This window comes from Paroedura picta, chromosome 5, assembly GCF_049243985.1.
Source record: "Paroedura picta isolate Pp20150507F chromosome 5, Ppicta_v3.0, whole genome shotgun sequence".
NCBI classification, from domain to species: Eukaryota; Metazoa; Chordata; class Lepidosauria; order Squamata; family Gekkonidae; genus Paroedura; species Paroedura picta.
In genome coordinates, this window is record NC_135373.1 from 67,261,643 (window position 1) to 67,277,742 (window position 16,100).

The 16,100-nt window shown below is 41.5% G+C and overlaps 1 protein-coding gene across 1 annotated transcript in view; it reads left to right on the forward strand.

Annotated features, from left to right (window-relative positions):
- LOC143837903 (V-type proton ATPase subunit S1-like) overlaps nucleotides 1-12,626 on the forward strand; it is a 51,253-nt gene extending 38,627 nt beyond the window's left edge. The window contains exons 7-10 of the mRNA XM_077338365.1: nucleotides 303-544; nucleotides 1,646-1,699; nucleotides 7,247-7,484; nucleotides 11,989-12,626. Coding sequence (XP_077194480.1) covers nucleotides 303-544; nucleotides 1,646-1,699; nucleotides 7,247-7,484; nucleotides 11,989-12,198 — 744 coding nt within the window. The 3' untranslated portion in view covers nucleotides 12,199-12,626. The remainder of the gene's footprint in view (nucleotides 1-302; nucleotides 545-1,645; nucleotides 1,700-7,246; nucleotides 7,485-11,988) is intronic.
- The last annotated feature ends 3,474 nt before the right edge of the window (nucleotides 12,627-16,100 follow it).

Genomic DNA, 16,100 nt, shown 5'->3' on the forward strand with positions numbered 1-16,100 from the left:
CTCATTATTTTTAAGAGAAACAGGAAGAGTTTTAGCTGCTGCATTGTCTCCCAGCAATGTGATAAGCAAATTCAAGTGCACTCTCAGGACCCCTCTAAGATCTGCTGGATATCATGTTTGGAGTCTGAAAATGTGACTTTGTTGGTTGTTTTCTTGGGGATTTTTTGTCTTGGAAGTTGTTTAAAATCAAGATATTAATGTGCCTGCACTAGATGGTGTTTTAATTGCCTGCGCTGAATCTATATTTGCACAATCTCTCAGTTTTATTTTCTGTTGGAATAATTTCAGATGTTCTTTTCCAGGTACCAGTTCAATTTAATGTAGTTGGGCACAGTGGGCGACAACTGATGTCTGCTGAAGTGCAAGATACCAGTCTCTATGCTCCAGTGTATGCACTCAATGGGTCTCAACCATGCATCCTTTTTTATGCCACAAATTTCAGCCTCATAACCAACAACAGTGCACTCATTGATCTAACCAATTTAACGTTTGGGTCTCATAAAGTGGATACCAGTACATCCGAATGTCTGCCCACCAATGCCACGTGAGTAGAGTGCCTTTACAAGGCTAATAGCTTTTAGCAAGTAGTAGAGTGCTGAACAATCAATAGTATTACTCTTTCTTCCCTATGTAGTCTGTCCTGTACATTTGGGCATGTTACTTCTCTGCCAAAAAATCCTAAATTATACCCAGCGAGGGTGGGTATGACCCTCCCTCTCTTTTGCTCCTTTCCAGCCAGTAGAGAAAACTAGGCAACTGGCAGACTTAATTTTTAAAAGAATTTTAAAAATTATTTAATTTATTAATCTACTAGTAACTAAGCCCACTACACCCAAAATACAGCGGGTGTTACCGGGGATGAGATGAGGGTGTTATCGGCTTTGTGGGGTAGCCTGTGAGGCGCAGGCGGCTCGTCCTGTGCCCCCTCCCCGTCCCGTGGCCTACCTGTGGCTGTGGAGGGAGGCATGAGATGGCGGTGGGCGGGAGGCCAGGAGCAAGGCGAGCGATTTTGTTGTGCAGGCGGCGGGCCCAGCATCGGAGCGGGCGGCGGCACTACAGCCGGCTTCTGGCGCATAGCGCGGCTCACCATTGGTCCCTTGCCGCCGGACTGACCTATTGGAGGGCCCAATTGGCAGGCAAAGCGTCTGCTGACTGGGTCCTCCGATTGTCATTCCGGGGGAAGGGGCCTATCGGCACCCTTTCTCATCCCGGACAGGGCCCGCCGATGGAGCTCTTACTCCTTTATTTTATCAGCTCCGCGAGGAGCAGTTAAAGATTTCTTTTTTTGGAACTGTATATGCTATTTTTATATACTATTTTATTTGTGATGTAATCTGAAAGGAAGGAAGGAATGAAGAAAGCAAGGAAGAAAGAAAGAAATATTGATTTCTAGGTTCAATCCCTGGCATCTCCAATTAGGGGATCTTCTTTAGCTTCCGTAGAATTCCCACTAGTCCAGGTAGATAAAGCTAAGTTAGTTGAACCCAAATAAAGTCAGACAAATATGTTCAAACTTCTTCTTGCTAAAGAACCAAAGTCATGTTTATGGCTCCAATGTCTTTTATTTGGTTTTATTAAATGATAATGTGTTCATTGGAAAATGGTATAAAATGTTCTCCATTTCCGCCTCTTCTCCAACTGTTAGATTGTCATTACAATATACCAACCCAGCGGATGGGATCCAGCATCTGGAAATAAGGTACTTTTATAAATGATCTTTAAGCATAAATTGTAAAAGAGTGGTTGTAAAACAGGAGTATTCGTTCTCAAATGAATTGATTGTTGATCCACAGACTATTTAGTACACAGATTGTGAGCTGAGTTTGATTCTGTGCTCCCCCCTTATGTAACCAGCTGGGTGACCTTGGGCTCACCATAGCACTGATAACGTTGTTTTGACTCAGCAGTAATAACAGGGGTCTCCTTCCTCCCAGGACCTAAGTGGGTGTTAAGCGCGGAGTGGCACTTAAACCATGAGATATGCTCCTCCCATAAGGCCTTACCAGAAATATATTATATGGAACAGGTGGAACAGATTACTATGCTTGCAAGAAGGCCTAAATACTATTACAAAGTTAATTAAAGGTAAAGGTATCCCCTGTGCAAGCACCGAGTCATGTCTGACCCTTGTGGTGACGCCCTCTAGCGTTTTCATGGCAGACTCAATACGGGGTGGTTTGCCAGTGCCTTCACCAGTCATTACCGTTTACCCCCCAGCAAGCTGGGTACTCATTTTACCGACCTCAGAAGGATGGAAGGCTGAGTTAACCTTGAGCCGGATGCTGGGATTGAACTCCCAGCCTCATGGGCAAAGCTTTCAGACGGCTGCCTTACCACTCTGAGCCACAAGAGACTCTACAAAGTTCATTAACATGTCATAAATCTACACTTTCTTTTCCCTCACTTCACTTTATTTACACTTCCTCCAACCTTTCACTACACAAATAGAATCCTTGGAACACAAACTCAAGCCACAGAACAGGGTTTAGCACGTAAATGTTCATATATTACACTTCAGTATTTGTTCTTAATCCAAACTCTCTACTGTGTGCTGATTCACAACACTGTGAGGCAAGACCTAGCCTCATTTCTGTCTAGGTCTACATTCTACAATTTTCACATCTTACATAAACTGCTTGTCCATCCACATATCACAAACTATCAATACCATACATGTATTAGTATTTGCAAAAATGCTAGCCTGCATATTGGGTTTTAGTGTATATCACCTATGCCCATCTGTGTTGTAGTTATCTGTATTTATTTGAATTGTGTGCCATTAAAGAGCCTCTTGTGGCGCAGAGTGGTAAGACAGCCGTCTGAAAGCTTTGCCCATAAGGCTGGGAGTTCAATCCCAGCAGCTGGCTCAAGGTTGACTCAGCCTTCCATCCTTCCGAGGTCGGTAAAATGAGTACCCAGCTTGCTGGGGGGTAAACGGTAATGACTGGGGAAGGCACTGGCAAACCACCCCGTATTGAGTCTGCCATGAAAACGCTAGAGGGCGTCACCCCAAGGGTCAGACATGACTCGGTGCTTGCACAGGGGATACCTTTACATTTACCTTTTTTAAAGGTAATCTATATCTAGATTAGCATGGGGCCCATGACCAACTGCCCAGATGTGTGTGTGTATGTGTTAAGACAGCCCTGGTGGAATATACTGTTTGGCTTGTTGTTCTATAGCTTTTTCTTAAGAAGTGGAGTAGCCAGGATCCAAAGAAAAATTTTAAGGTGTGTGTTTTTATGTTTGATGGGCTCCAGCTAGTATTTGCTGACTTCACTTAAAGCCTAGCTTTAGAGCTGGGGAAGCAAACTAATGCAGCTGCAAAAAAGAAAGGGGGGCATTCTACCTACCTCACTTAGCTCAGAAGATGGCCACCTACCCAGATTCAGCTAATCTGGCCACATGGATACTTGCTACGGTTACCTCAAGTCTAGATTATTGGAAGGCACCTTACACAGATCTTTTCTTAAAGATGTTTCAGAACCCCCAGTTGGTATAGAATGCCATTACCCAACTACTATCATGCACTAAGTAGAATCTGCATAATATTCCTATTCTACAGCCATTGCATTGATCACTGATCAATTACCAGGCTCAATTCAAGCTATGACCGGGTTCAGTTCCAGTTGTCACCCACAAAGCCCGTTAAGCATGGGATCCATGTACTTGCAGTACCACCTCTCCTGCTCTGTTCTGCTATAACAGCTGTGTTTATCTGAGCAAAGCCTTCTGAAGATGCCACCCAGCAGACAGTTAAAATGGCAACTGCCTGTTCGCATGTATTCTCTGTGGTGGCTCTCACATTATGGAGCATGCTGTCACACTTCTATCATTTTGCAAAATGTGCAAAATAGATTTGTTCAGGAGGGCCTTTTTATAAAAGAATCATAACTACAGTATAATGGAACAGCTCTGGTGGTTGCTTCTATAAGACATAGTAAGTATTACAGCACATTTCAATGTTTATTATATAAATCATCCCCCTTTTTACTGCAATTCAATGTTTTCTATCTTTGCAATCTTCTTAAGACAGGGTTTTTTGTTTTTGTTTTTTGTTTTGTTTTTTGCCTTAGGAAGTTATTTGCTGACACTAACTTTTCTGGTTCCTTTTTTTTTGTTTGCTTGCACTAGTTTCCAGTTCTTTAGCCCCACAACATTATTTTGTTTAGCATACATCTTTGCGTGCTTGTTTGAGCTCTTTTTATCACATTTTGTAATTTGCCTTGAGTCTCAGTGACAAAGGTAGGTTACAAATGAACATGATGATGGTATTCTCATTAATGTTTCTTTTAATGGCTGCATAGTTTCATTGCATTGTTCTCACTGAATCACCTCAAGTGGGTCTCAGAAGAAGCAACATACGTTTTTTTCCTCAATACATTAATCTGCCATTTGTTCCATGAGCTTGAAAAGGTCTTTAGGCTTGTTTGTCTCCATGTTCTGGTTCATGCATGCATGAGGATGAGGTGCAGATAAGATAACAGAATGTTGATGCAGTGCACTGTTTTGAATGGCAGGTAGGGAATCCCGTTTTGATATGTTCTTTAAGGAATGGCAGCATGACAGGTTCAGAGATGAGGCAGCTCTTTCCTCCCTGCTGTGCTCGTTTCCTGTTGGCATGAAGTTCTTGGTTTTGTTATTCACAATCTGCCCCTGATCTCTGAAAGATTATCTTCCATGCTATTGTGAGTCAGTGTTCAACCTCCTCATTTCTTCCTCATTCTTGGAACCCTTCCTACCACATGGAAAATTGCTTCTTGAAGGGGAAGGATCCCTTAAATAGTTTTTTCTGATATGGAGCAGGGAGGCAACTCTTGCATGCAGTATTAGCCAGAATTGCCTTGAGTTGTTTAAGGATGTAGCTTGAAGAAGTTGTTCCCATTGACCTTTTATGCACAGCGGCAGCTACCCCGTGCTGCTGCTGTGCCGCTGCGGCAGGGCACAATGCCCCACCGTTCCCCATGTACACTTTATGCCAGCTGTACCAGGCCAGGTTGGTGGTAAGTTTAATCACCAATACTAAAGGAACATGGTTACAAAGAAATCTGCATACTCCCAAAATGACAGGAAGATCAAAACATAATAGATCACACTGCGACCCTTGTTGACACAAAAGTATATTCATCTGATTTCTCAAAATTAGTTAAGCCATTCAGCCACAATTTATTAAATTGAATACAAAATTTGGGAAGACAAGTGTCAACAGCATTCAGATAACTATGTTTTGAGCATCTTGCAAGAGAAAGGAAAGGCTGTAGTCTGCTAATGCCATTCAGAAATGGTTCAATTTCATATTGGTCCACGTAAATCTACTACCCAAGTTATTGGGGATGATGTTTCCATTGCCTGATGGTTCACAAATGCACATCCACCACCTGATGATTCTCAGCTCTGCAAACTCTGTTTGAGGTGATATGAGACGGGGGAATTCAGCAGGAAGAGATGTCAGTGTTGTCATCTTGGTTCTCCAAAACTGACAAAATGCCCTCCTGCCCCAACAGCATTGAAAGCTTTCTGTCTTTGCTTGATGCATTCAAGAAGGCCAGAGGCAGCAGTAAAAAAAAAATCTCAATTTGAACGATTGATCTCTTCCAAATTAAGGGATTTACTGGGAGCATCATCTTGAAAGGCCCTGCACATACTGGTACCAACAGTTTGTGGCATTTTATCTGTGATAGGTCCTCTACACATTCAAAGCATGAAAAGATGCTGGCAATCATCAAGAGATTAATAAGCTTGTATGAAACAGAGCCTAGTTTAGCACCAGTCAGGTAGGTTGTGTTTGCAAGGGTACCAAAGTTACATTAGCTTCCATAAGGTAAAGGTAAAGATATCCCCTGTGCAAGCACCGAGTCATGTCTGACCCTTGGGGTGACGCCCTCTAGCGTTTTCATGGCAGACTCAATATGGGGTGGTTTGCCAGTGCCTTCCCCAGTCATTACCGTTTACCCCCCAGCAAGCTGGGTACTCATTTTACCGACCTCGGAAGGATGGAAGGCTGAGTCAACCTTGAGCTGGCTGCTGGGATTGAACTCCCAGACTCATGGGCAGAGCTTCAGACTGCATATCTGCTGCCTTATCACTCTGCGCCACAAGAGGCTCTTAGGTTAATTCATAGCTCTCCAGAAATCACAAATGTTTACAAATAACTTGTATACCTGAAGGATGGCTAATACAATTTCTGGGCAGATGGGCAACTAGATTTTCTGTCTATGCCAGTGTTTTGTCTCCTCTGCCTGTACTAGAGATGTAATCTGAGTAGTGCTTCTTATGCATAACTCACCATTCCATATGTCTCTATGTAATGGATTGGGTCCAGTGATTCATGAAGGAAATGTACCTAAGTATGCTTTGGCTTGTGCAAGGAATAGCACCATGGCTGTATCAACACAGGACTTCGGGGTTTTTTTAATGAAACAGTGTGCATGTGGAGCAATGGTCAATACCACAGATGGGTGATATGATTTTAATTTAATTTTGTTTTGAAACTGTTTCAGAAGAAATACTTTGTGCTATGTCTTGTACATGTGGAGAAGACAGGAGGGGTACAAACCCTTTCAATTTGTGCAAGCAGACAGGGAGGTGTAATTTGAGAGCTCTCTCTATTTCACACATGGAACTCTCCAGGCCACTCTGCAAATTGCTCCTGGGAGGAGGGGGACTGCCAGGAATAGCATGGGGGCAGTCAGAAGTCTGCAGGAAGGGGAATTGGTGAAAGTCTGTGCGATCCCCTCTACAAAAAAACATTTGGGAGGGGAAAGGAGATAACCATGAGGCAAGGCGAAGCAGGAATAGGAGAAAAGTAGAAATGATGCTCAAGGAAGATGTACACTCATGTTCAGGCATGCGTTCTCTTGCCCACGTGTATCCTCTTCAGCAAATAAATCCATCTTTGCACAAGAGTCCCTCCTCCCGCTCTTTTTATTCCCATGGCAAACAGAATCCACATGCCACCCCCTTCCTGTGCCTTTAGGCTTTAGGGAAAGGCTCAAACTCAGAAAGTTTTCTAGCCTTTCTGTTGTACGGGGAGTGGGGAGAATAAGCAAAGGGGTTCCATGTTTGTACATTTCTGCACTGCTGTATGAAAATACCATCTTTGGGGTCCCTCTGAACTCCCAAGCTAAATGGTATATTTAAAGCTTTAAGCAGATATCTAAATGAACCCATAGATCTACCACCAGTTACCTTTTTGCTATTCCTGTATAGTTTTAATTATTGTGTTCTTTGATTCTTTTTTCTCTAGATTTGTGATGACCAACAGGTTCTATGCAGGCTCCGCTCGAAACTGGTCCACTTTAGATTCTGTTGAAATTGTACAAGACTATGGGAATTCTGCTAAATATAATGTCTCCATCATCTCTAGTCCTGTGGAGTACTCATTTCATTGCCAGCTGGTGGGAACAAGAAGCCCGTATGGCGCAAGTCTAATTCCATTGAATAATGACGTGAAAACCTGGGAAGTTGTCATTTCTGATTTCCAAGTGAGTACACATTGCCCATTTTGGAGGCAATTCTGAAAGCTATTACTGATAGTAAGAGTTTCTGAAAGCCATCTCTACAATATCACCTTTGCCTTTCCTTAGGAAAGTGCCTTTCCTAAGGAAAAGTGAAAAGAGAGCTATTTTCCACAACAATAGTCATTCCACTCCCCCAGTGAGTTATTTGGTAATGAAAATTCAAGGAGTAGAGGGAGCAGGGGATATGTACAGAATGGCAAGGAACAAAGAAACAGGAGACACCATGAAAACATCCAATGAAAATTATACCTCCTCATCTGTTAAAGTGACTATCTCACCACTTTAATGGGGCTACTTTTGCAAAGCCAGTTTGGTAGCTAAATGGTAGAGCACATCTCTACAACATGTGTCATGTTATATCCCTTAGTGTGTTATCCATGCATACCCTGTCCCTTTTCATACATCTTTCCCCAAAGTAGGCCCCCAGTTGCCCAGACTGTTCCACACACTGCCCCCAGCGTCTGTTGCTGTCTTTTTTCTGTCCTCCTCCTGGATCATCCATTTGTGTTCAAATTGCAACATATGAGAAAGGAAGAGGATTGGCTAGCAGATAGGAACTAATTGATCTTGACCCTCAACTCCTGTGCTAATATGCACCTGCAGAGAAAGGGACTGAGACCTGACAGATGAAGGCCAAAATGGTGCCTGGAGTTATTTGGTTTTCTCTCCTGATGTTTATCCTTGTTTGAATATTCTTTTCCCTGATGATTTGATGATAAAATATGATTGATCTTATTATGACTTCTCTTACTGTTTATGTTGATGCTTCCTTAATGACATGTTTTGTTGACTTTTTAAAGTGTGACTTGAAAGCTGTACCAGGAATTTTTATGACAAGTGTTGATGGGTATAAATATTTTAAAGAAATGAAAAATAATCATGTGAACCAGATACATGTAACTTTACAATATACTTGCTCCTTGCATGGAATGCTGTAGCCTTTATACTTTTTTATACTTTAAAAATTGTAATTTTTAAAATGCTGCTTCATCATCGTATTCAAAGGATCTTACAATGTCTTTCAGTGATAAGTCCTTTTGTTTTTTAGGGCCTTTGAGTCTGGTTGTTTACAAACTTTCTATACTCATGTGTGTATGCAAATATATAATAAATATACAAGGGATGGTCCACAGGTGAATAAAAAATCCATACCACTAGGCCTAGGGCTGCCAGCTCTGGGTTGGAGTCTTTGGAGGTGGAGTCAGGAGTGGGCAGAACTTGGAGTGAGGAGGGACCTCAGTGGAGTATAATGCTATGGAGTCCCCCCTCCAAAGCAGTCATTTTCTAAAGGGGAACTGATCTCTTCAGTCCAGATATGAGCTATAATTCCACAGGATCCCCAGGTCCCACTTGGGGGCTGGCACAGCTCCAATTAAGTCCCTGCAAACCCAGAAGAACTTCCAGGTTTGCAGAGAAATCCAATTTGTCTTTAAACAAAAATTCTGCAAAGTGTTAAAAATGTTGTCTGTACATTCTTAGACATCCTTGTATGGATGTATGAGTACATATATATGCATCAACCCTTAGCAACAAACAATTATGACATTGATTATTTATAGTAGTTGTTGCAATGGAGGTGATGCTATGGTATAATATATATTAACACAATTACTTTATTTATATCATTAAAACACTTATTGACCCCCTTCATCTTCATGGAGCTCAAGGTTGCTTACAATATAGATATAATACATAAAATAGAATACCCAAATCCCATAAAACTTAAAATTCAAAACAATAGTATAGGATGCTAGTACCAAATCACATGGAGTCCTAAATAAAACCTTCTACTTCTCTCCCTTACCTCTCACAATCCATTGCCTCTCTGAAGAAGGAGAAAAATGTTACTCTGTCATGTTAATTTTTCATATATCTGGTATATCCTACTCTCTACAAAATGTCTTTCACGACATATCTTTATATAGAGCCAAACAACTGGGAGAACCCACTCAGGATACAAAATGTAGGGTTTGTTTGCTTTTAAAGAATTGTTAACTTTTCAAAATGCAACAAATCAAGTATAGGCTAAACAAGAGAACTAGAATCATTTGTTGAAGGACCTTAAGCAATCTTGCCTGTGAAAGAGAGTGAGAGAGACAAAGAGAGGATACTATTTTATATGTATTTATGAGATTCTTCATCAAAAATACTGCAGGGAATTGCATTTTTATTTCACTGCTGGAGTTCAACAACCTCCCACACAGCAATGGCAAAACAACAGCAAAGTTATGGAAAATTACGTCAAACCAGACAAGACATTTAAGACAATTAAACCTCCATTCGGAGTCTGGGTTTCTTTTTGGGGGGGAGGGGTAGAAAAGAAGGTTGAAAGAACCCTTGTGCTGCACCCTGAAGCTTCCTGCCTCCAGTCCCCCAGCCTCTTTTGTCCTCTTCACATTCAGATATGTTTGTGTGACTCACTTTGCAACTCTGGCTTGATGCCTGAAGAGAAGCTATGAAATGCCCTATTCAACGTGACCACAAAGGAAAGACTCCTCCCCTCTGATCCCATTTTTCACAATCCTGGTTAAGAGTAGAAATCAGGGATACTGAATAGCCAAATAAGCATTGGAGGTTGCTAAGTCAGGAAGATCAAAACTGATTTCCCAGTCCACAAGTAATTTTTCTAGCTATTTTTAAATATTTAAACATTTTTAGCATTGTTTTAATTTTAAAAAATTAATGTAGGCTTTTAAATTGGGGTGGGGTGTCTGAGTTGCTGCTTGCATGTGTGTAGAATGAGTACAGATTGAGTAGACAGGATAGGCCTAGAGGAAGGCATTGTTGACCCTGGCAATCAGAAAAACCCCAGTGCTGCTAGACCCCAGGCTTGTTCTGCTCCCCTCTCCTTCTGGACCATGTGGAGACAAGAAAGTCTGGCTGGGTGCCTCACTCATTCTCTCAGTGTCCCTAGCAGTAGCAGAGGAGGCGGATGATGATGGTGACTGGAATGTAAAACAGCTGCGGTGAGGAGAAACTGCCTGTGCAGCCAGTCCTGTTTCCCATGTTGGTTGACCTGGTACCTTCCCAGGCTTGCCACTGAAGCTCCCAGCCTCCTGCATAAAATACTTCAGCCAGCTCACTGTCAATCAGTAGCCAACACAGCAGCAGCTGGGTGAGAGGGCAGGATTTGTGAGTGTGTATGCCTATGAGATATTCTTGTCTATGGAGCCGTGTATCCCTGCCCATGTGTTAAAGGTAAATAAGCAATGGGTAAATATTTTGTACATGCTTGATGGTTGCATATTGAGAAAACGTGTCACATCACTTCCTAGAGACTGATTTACTCTCTGTGTTCTTGACTGTGAATTCACTTGATCTGAGGGTTTTAAGATTCCTATGCTTCCCAGATTGATTTGCTTTGCATGGCTAATGAGTTATTGACCATGGGTCACTGACTGCCCTTCAGACTAGAAATTCTCAGCCTCAGTGTTCCATGCCTGCAAAATGAGTAAAGTATTGTCCTGTTAATCACATTGGGATGTATGGCCTAGTGGCAATATGCACAATAACCTAGCATCTTAAATTCCTCAGACATTTTTTTAGTCTCCATCCTTTGGGCAGTGGGCCTCATCCATCGGTAAATAAACCCTGCCCTTTTACTTATGGACCATAGTGGGCCCTGAGCCTTCACCTTCCTGGGTGCCACCCCTTGACTTTTCTAGGTTTTACTCCAGAGCCCCTCCCAGGTATCAGACTTGTGTCTTTAAGGAATAGGCAAATGGCAGTCCTAACTGTAAAGCTGAATAATTTAGCCACATTATTTTTTCACATTAACATTGATATCAATACTTTGAATGCAATTTGTTCGAATATAATGGTTAGGTATATGTACACTGTAGGAATATCAACATCAGCAACAAATTCCATGTTGTGGCTTTAGAAACTTTCTAAGTCAAACTTCTCTGAAGGACATTGTGGGTGCCCTTGATGAATCTAAATGGCATATATGATGCCAATGTGAGGGGAAATTTAGATCTTACAGTAGATTTCTTGATGGAAGAATTATCCGTATTATCTAATCAGTTCTAACTCAAGAATTTAATTTCCATACTAGTCATAACATTTCCAGGTGATACAATGAAATCTCTGTTTTCCTGCTTTGGAAGCTAAATGGTAAAAATCAGGCTTTGTAAGACACAAATTTCCAAGTTTGAGATCTTAGCTAGAATGTCCCAGAAAGACTTTTATGTAAAAACCTGGACAGCTGCTCTGAAGTAGCATAATGCAATTCTTAAGTGCATGAAGGTTACACAGTAACCCTGACAGGGGAGAGGTTAAATTCCTAATCATTACAAAAAACCTAAGAGGTACTGCCTTTTAGGTTTCCTTAAAATACCCCTAAGTTTCTTAAGTTTAACTTAAACCTTTCCCATGGTTACAATAACAGCAAGGATGTTAATGAATACACTGCACGTGGAAGTAGAATATGAAGTACACATTTACTCCTGTGTCTTCTCTTTTGCAGATTCAAGCTTTCAGTGTTCAAAACATCACCTTTTCATATGCAAGTGACTGTGCGTCCTTCTTCAGCCCTGGAATTTGGATGGGTCTTGTGACATCATTAGTTTTGTTACTGATTTTAACTTATGGAATCCACATGATTGTGCATCTCACAACAAACAGTAGATTTGATAACCCTAAAGATCCACGTCTATCTGTTCCGGAGACCGAATAACTGCATACATAAATTTAGTGTTAACAGCAAACGCCTTTCATACCTAATAATGTAAAAGAAAGCATAGGTAAAGTTATGTACAATATGTAAGCTTTGGACAATGGGTATTTTTTAAAGGAGATTGTTAGCAGCAGTGATCATTCTGCCAGCTGTTACCTCTTTTTCATAGCTGCCAGAATGAAGGTCTTGTGGCAAAGCTGATGCCACTCACAGCAGTTGCCAGCCATTAAGAAGACTCGTAGGTAGTGCCAACTGCTTCATAATTGCTGTTTGGAAAGTGTGTTATAAAGATATGGGGGAAGGATTTCAAAGCAAAGTTTTATTAAGAAATTACATCTGGGATTTTTAATATTTCTTTTAAAGCCATGTTCTTTCCAAGTATGATCGTCAAGAAAAACATAGGGAATAAACCTTATATGTAAAACTAACCAGGGACTTCATATCCTCACTTTGCATAATACTTTTCTCCATAGGAGTCTATGATAGTATGGATCTACCACTATATGTAAACCTAGCTGCTGATTCATGATGATTGCGGACTTATGGGTAGGCAGCGTTTTCTCCATGGCTGCAGTATCACAAAACATGAAGCAGACTGTGATGTCATCACCCTCAAATTGGAAAATCTGCAACATTCGGTTGGGTCTCTTGTTTGCTCACTCCCCGGAGAATGTAGAAGAAGTATGGAGGTGGAGAAAGCACCTATTCCTTGTAGTGCTGAGGAATGTAGAGTGCTGGGGAGCAGAGACCTGCCATATCTTTGGGAGGGCAAATTGCAGGAAAATGTATAAATGATTTTGGATAACTGTTTACAAACTATCTTCTTTATCCAAAGAAACAAAATATTAAATTAATGCTTTCGAAGAAGCAACAATCGGTGAAATAAAATGGTTGGAAAATATTTACCCTTTAAAAATAGCTTTTAATACACAGGAGTTTATGATGCTGGGATTTGTGATATGTATTCTGAGGCATGGCTCACAAGTAATGTAAAATGATAGTTTTTTTAAAAACTAGCCTATGAAACCAGGACTATCATTCCACCCCAGGTTTGTCTCACCAAATGCTAGGTATTCTATCTATCCCCTGCCCCCCTGGCTGGTGTCCTGGCCTGTACTGCATTGAGGGCAGCACTAAAAAAACAAGGCAAGATTCAGCAAGGATTTCTACATTTGTACATCACGCAAAACCATAGTGAAATCCAACTAGGATTAATAAACCAACTTGAAACGTATGGTTTTGCATACAGATCTGAAGCACCCTAAAAATCCATGTTTGATTAAGCACATCATCAGGGTTCAGTTGAAAAAAATCTTGGATTGTGCAATCTCTAAACTGAGGCCATTTCCGCATGGAGGGGTAAAATGCGAATGGCTTCCTGCTGGCAAACACAGGATGGTAAATCTCGCATTTGCAGCCCTCCTCACGGGGAGACCCCTCCCAAGTTTTCCCTCTGCCCCATTGTGGCAATTTGCCTCTTGATGAGGCTGCAAGGTAAAACAAGCTGAACTTCTCCCTCTACTCTTTGGCTTGTCAGTCACAGCGAATCACTAATGACAACATAGCAGCTCTCTCATGAATTTTCTCCCCCCCCCTCAGCCCCCCAATTGTTTTTTTAAGGCACGTCCGTGTTGCTATGCAGTAATGCCATAACACAGATTCTCTCTGTTATAAAAGGGAAACGCCATTGGGGGCTAGCCCTGTCTGGGCCTCTCCAGGCCTGTCCGGACTGCAGCCCAATCCATGCCCAGATTGGGCCAGCCCCTAGAGGGAAATCACAAAAAGTGGATTTGCCAATTTTTATCTCACATCTAATCGGTGAGCAACCAGTGAGCAACCAGAGGCAAGCCTGTATGGAGGATGAAAGGTGTGATATTCTCTACAGCATTGTCCCACTCTCACCCCCCTCCCCCTCCATTTCCTGCTCTGAGTAATTTTTTTTTTTAATGGTGCAGTCCGCATTGCAGCACAACTGCAAAGCTATATTTTCAAAGGTAAAATAAAATCTTCTGCAAAGTGTCCACAGTCTTTTTGGGATCAGGCAGACAGAATACAGTTCCATTTCTGTTTTCTGGAGGTGGGAAATGAGCTGGGAAAGAGGGGTGGGTGGGTGATTGAGCAGCCTTCTCCAGATAATACAGAGGTAAGAGCACTTTATTTTTTAAGACAACCATTTACCAAAAATGTCTTTTTGGGGTTCAGTTACCATGTCCATACAGACTTCTCACAACTCAGGCAGGCAAAAACAGTCCCATTTGGAAAAATACATTTATACATATTAGGCAAGTAACTTGGATTTTTTTTTTAAAATCTCTATTTAAATGAAAACCACTGATTTCAAAGGAGCAGGCTGACTTCACTGGAGATCTTTGTTAGAAGGTTAGTTTCATTCTGAAATGGAAAATATCTACTATTTATGAATGTGAAGATGAAAAAAAGGCACTACTACATCAATTTTCATGTTCTACATTAACATTATGGACCAACTGATATCTAACAGCTGGGAAGAAATCTTCTTTTGTGGAAGGCTTGGACTGACAAGAGGATTTTTACATTGAATCAGTTGATAGTTCATGAGATGAGCTTTTGTCATTTTCTCAGCAGAGGTCTAAGGTATAATTTCTGGAATGGCAGTACAGACAGATGCAACATTTGCTGGTATCTAAATATGGTCCTGTGGCGTTAAGCGTCTCTTAGTCTCCTTTGCTCCTGAGCACTCTAATCCAGTCAAGGCAGAAAATGAAACCTATAATATCTGTTGATAAGTATTTGGTGTCAGTTAATAAATATGGTATGCAGAGTCTCAACAGTGGATGGAATAAGTGGTTAGATTGCTGCCCACCTTTATCAAAGCAATGGGATATGGCGTTAAAGGCTATAACTATTCTCTCTGTGGATCTTAAGTTGAGAATTGCTCAGCAAAAATTATGTTTAGGATATACTGGACACCACAGCACTCTTTAACAAAGGATGTATTTATTTATATTCACATTTCTATACTGCCCATCATGATAAATTGTATTGTGGCAGTTCACAACATAAAGCCAATAAAATAAAAAATAAAACCCACAAAACCCCTTAACATACAATAGCTAAAAATAGAAGCCAAATGAGAAGTGTTGGCATGCTTTCTCCATCCCAATAACTGTTCCAGTCATGTTGGCATTAATGGTCCTATAATCCTGTTCATCTGGGGGTAAATCATACACATGGGAGGGGGAATCTACAGATGTCATCTCTAGTCACCGCCCTAGCCTCAACCAAATGCCTGGCAGAATAGTTCCATCTTTCAGGCCCTGTGGAACCTAGTGAGCTCCATCAGGGCCCTTAACTCTTCTGGGAGTTCATTCCAAAAAGACCCTGGTCGAGGCCAAGTGAATGTTCCAGGGGCCCGGGACAACCCACAAATTTGTACCCGCAGAGCACAGGGTTCTGCGGTGGGCATAAACGGATCAGCAGTCCCTCAGATAAGTGGGACCCAGGCCACATATATATTGAATAAAGTGTCTAATTGTAAGTTGCAGGACACATCCCTTAAACATATGCTTTGGGCATATCCAGTCATTCAGTTTTCTGGGGTAAAGTTATTACTTATATCAATTTAGTTTTAAAATGTTCATTGGTTTTTGAGGATTATTCATTACTTTTAAACTATTTGCCCATCTCTTGGAGATTAACTGATGGTCAATGAAAATGGACCCTACATGTCCTTGCTACAGCTAAGATATGCAGCTGGCTCTTACTGCGAGTTGCCAGATTGTGGTGGTGGAGGAGTAGAGTCACTCAATGAGGACTTCCAGGCTGTCAGAGATGGCACTGGGGCTCTGAGGTGTGTGCTGACCCCTGTCACAGCCAGTGACATGGCCAGCATGTGGAGGGGCTGGGAAGAGTCTGAGGTCACT